The sequence below is a fragment of the Amphimedon queenslandica genome, unplaced genomic scaffold, assembly GCF_000090795.2.
Source record: "Amphimedon queenslandica unplaced genomic scaffold, v1.1 AMPQUscaffold_13087, whole genome shotgun sequence".
NCBI classification, from domain to species: domain Eukaryota; kingdom Metazoa; phylum Porifera; class Demospongiae; order Haplosclerida; family Niphatidae; genus Amphimedon; species Amphimedon queenslandica.
The window spans coordinates 3,950-5,686 of record NW_003546677.1 but is presented as its reverse complement, the minus strand read 5'-3'; the positions used below and the strand labels follow the sequence as shown (position 1 = coordinate 5,686).

Here is a 1,737-nt window from a genome sequence, read left to right as displayed (position 1 = left end):
TTTTTAATTTTTTATGTTATATAAATGTAGTCACTGAATATTATAACCACACTATACACCCTCTATAGCGTACACCTCCATTTAACGGACAGCACCTAGTGTACTAATTACATTTCTTACTTTATAAAATAACCTCCACGTAAAGGACACCTCTGTATAACAGAGACACTTTCTTATCTAGACTACAAGTGTCCATTACATAAAGGGGTACTCCAAGCATAAATGCTAATTGGTAAAGCCCCCACAAATGTCAAGTATATCTCAACTATTACAGGTTAGATAAATCTCTCAATACCTTATCTGTGGCATCCACTCTAACTGAAGGATCATCCAGTATCTCTCTCACATCAGTCAATACATTAGCCACCTCTTTATTTTCTATACAACATTTAATAAGTAGCAACTCAATACAGTAGCATTACTACCTTTGCTGCACAAGTAAAGGAGCCTTTTCTCTGCTTCATTCTGAGCACTGGCCGCCATTTGTAGGAGTGGCAAGAATCACTATTTTGGTACACGTGAAATCACGTGGTGAGCTGCTAAAGTATTATCATCGCAGTACAGTGTAGCTTCCATATAGCGAACAATTATAGACAAAAAGGTACAGGCTGTACTGTATATAGAAAGATAACTCATGAATCTATGCTTAGCAGCTATTACAATCCATCGGCCCACATCCACCATTTACTTCCATTGTCTTACAAATTACCATTGTATTTCATTTTATTAGTTAAACAAATAGGTATACAATGTCAGTATCCATGTCCAATGAATTCCAACAGAACATGTCACTGATGTAAGGAGAAGAGGAAGAAAAGATAATTTTTACAAAAGATCCACACAGACAAAATATCTAAAATAGCGATACAATTGATAGTAATAAACTATCAGTACTGAGTGGTTAGGGCAGGAAATGACAAGAGCCAGGAGTGTGTAGGATCAGGTTTACTTGTCTTCTGTTGCACTGAAAATAATAGGAAAAGAAATAGAGAGAAAGGAAGAGAGAGAGAACAATAATGTACAGATGCAAAATATTTGGTAAGTAAATAAAATTTTTTTTAAATTCATTTCTTTGCATGTACATGTACATCCATGAGCTCTTACTTATCAAGGGTTAACAGTGGGAGGGCAAAGAATGAGCTGATTGTGAATAAAGCATACAAACAGACTTTTAAGAACTGCATTTTAATTAAGCGGCAATCAAAAGTACATGTACAATACAACTCTTTCCATAGACCAATGAGAGATACATGGTTTAAATTGGCATTATCCATCGTTTTATACAATCCATATCTGAGACCATGATTAGTAGGTCCAGATTAGTAGGTGTAATTGCTTGCAAGCTGAAAAATGTTGTTACACCTACATGTATGACACTGTACAGTGAAGGTGTTCATACAAATATACTATTGCAGTTGAGGTGTCAGTCCAAGTTATAGTGACTAGTTGGCTTTCCTATTGCACATTACTACTATAATATAGTACCTCAATACAAGGATACACTGGACTGTATACTGTAAACAACTTGTGCTGTCCTCATAGAATAATATTGACTGAATTCAGTGGATATTCTTGAAATTAGTAACAAGCATATATATATACAATGTTGAGCTATCAAAGGTTGAACCAGCTGGTGACTAGAAAGATGTTCCATTTTTGGCAACATGCTACTTCAGTAGCAACAAGTTGCCTCAACTTTACGATCCAAAATTAACATAAGGTAATGCTATACCGTAG

The 1,737-nt window shown here is 35.2% G+C and overlaps 1 protein-coding gene and 1 long non-coding RNA gene across 2 annotated transcripts in view; both read right to left on the bottom strand.

The window, feature by feature from the left end:
- LOC105314147 (ankyrin repeat and MYND domain-containing protein 2-like) overlaps nt 1–519 on the bottom strand; it is a 2,140-nt gene extending 1,621 nt beyond the window's left edge. Inside the window, exons 1-2 of the mRNA XM_011408137.2 lie at nt 426–519; nt 296–378 (exon numbers count right to left, since the gene is read on the bottom strand). Coding sequence (XP_011406439.1) covers nt 296–378; nt 426–483 — 141 coding nt within the window. The 5' untranslated portion in view covers nt 484–519. The remainder of the gene's footprint in view (nt 1–295; nt 379–425) is intronic.
- Nucleotides 520–705: 186 nt separating this feature from the next.
- On the bottom strand, nt 706–991 carry LOC109585309 (uncharacterized). Its single transcript, XR_002186422.1, has 2 exons — nt 895–991; nt 706–853 (listed from the first exon to the last, which is right to left on the bottom strand). It is a non-coding gene; the product is annotated as an uncharacterized LOC109585309 (long non-coding RNA).
- Nucleotides 992–1,737: the final 746 nt, after the last annotated feature.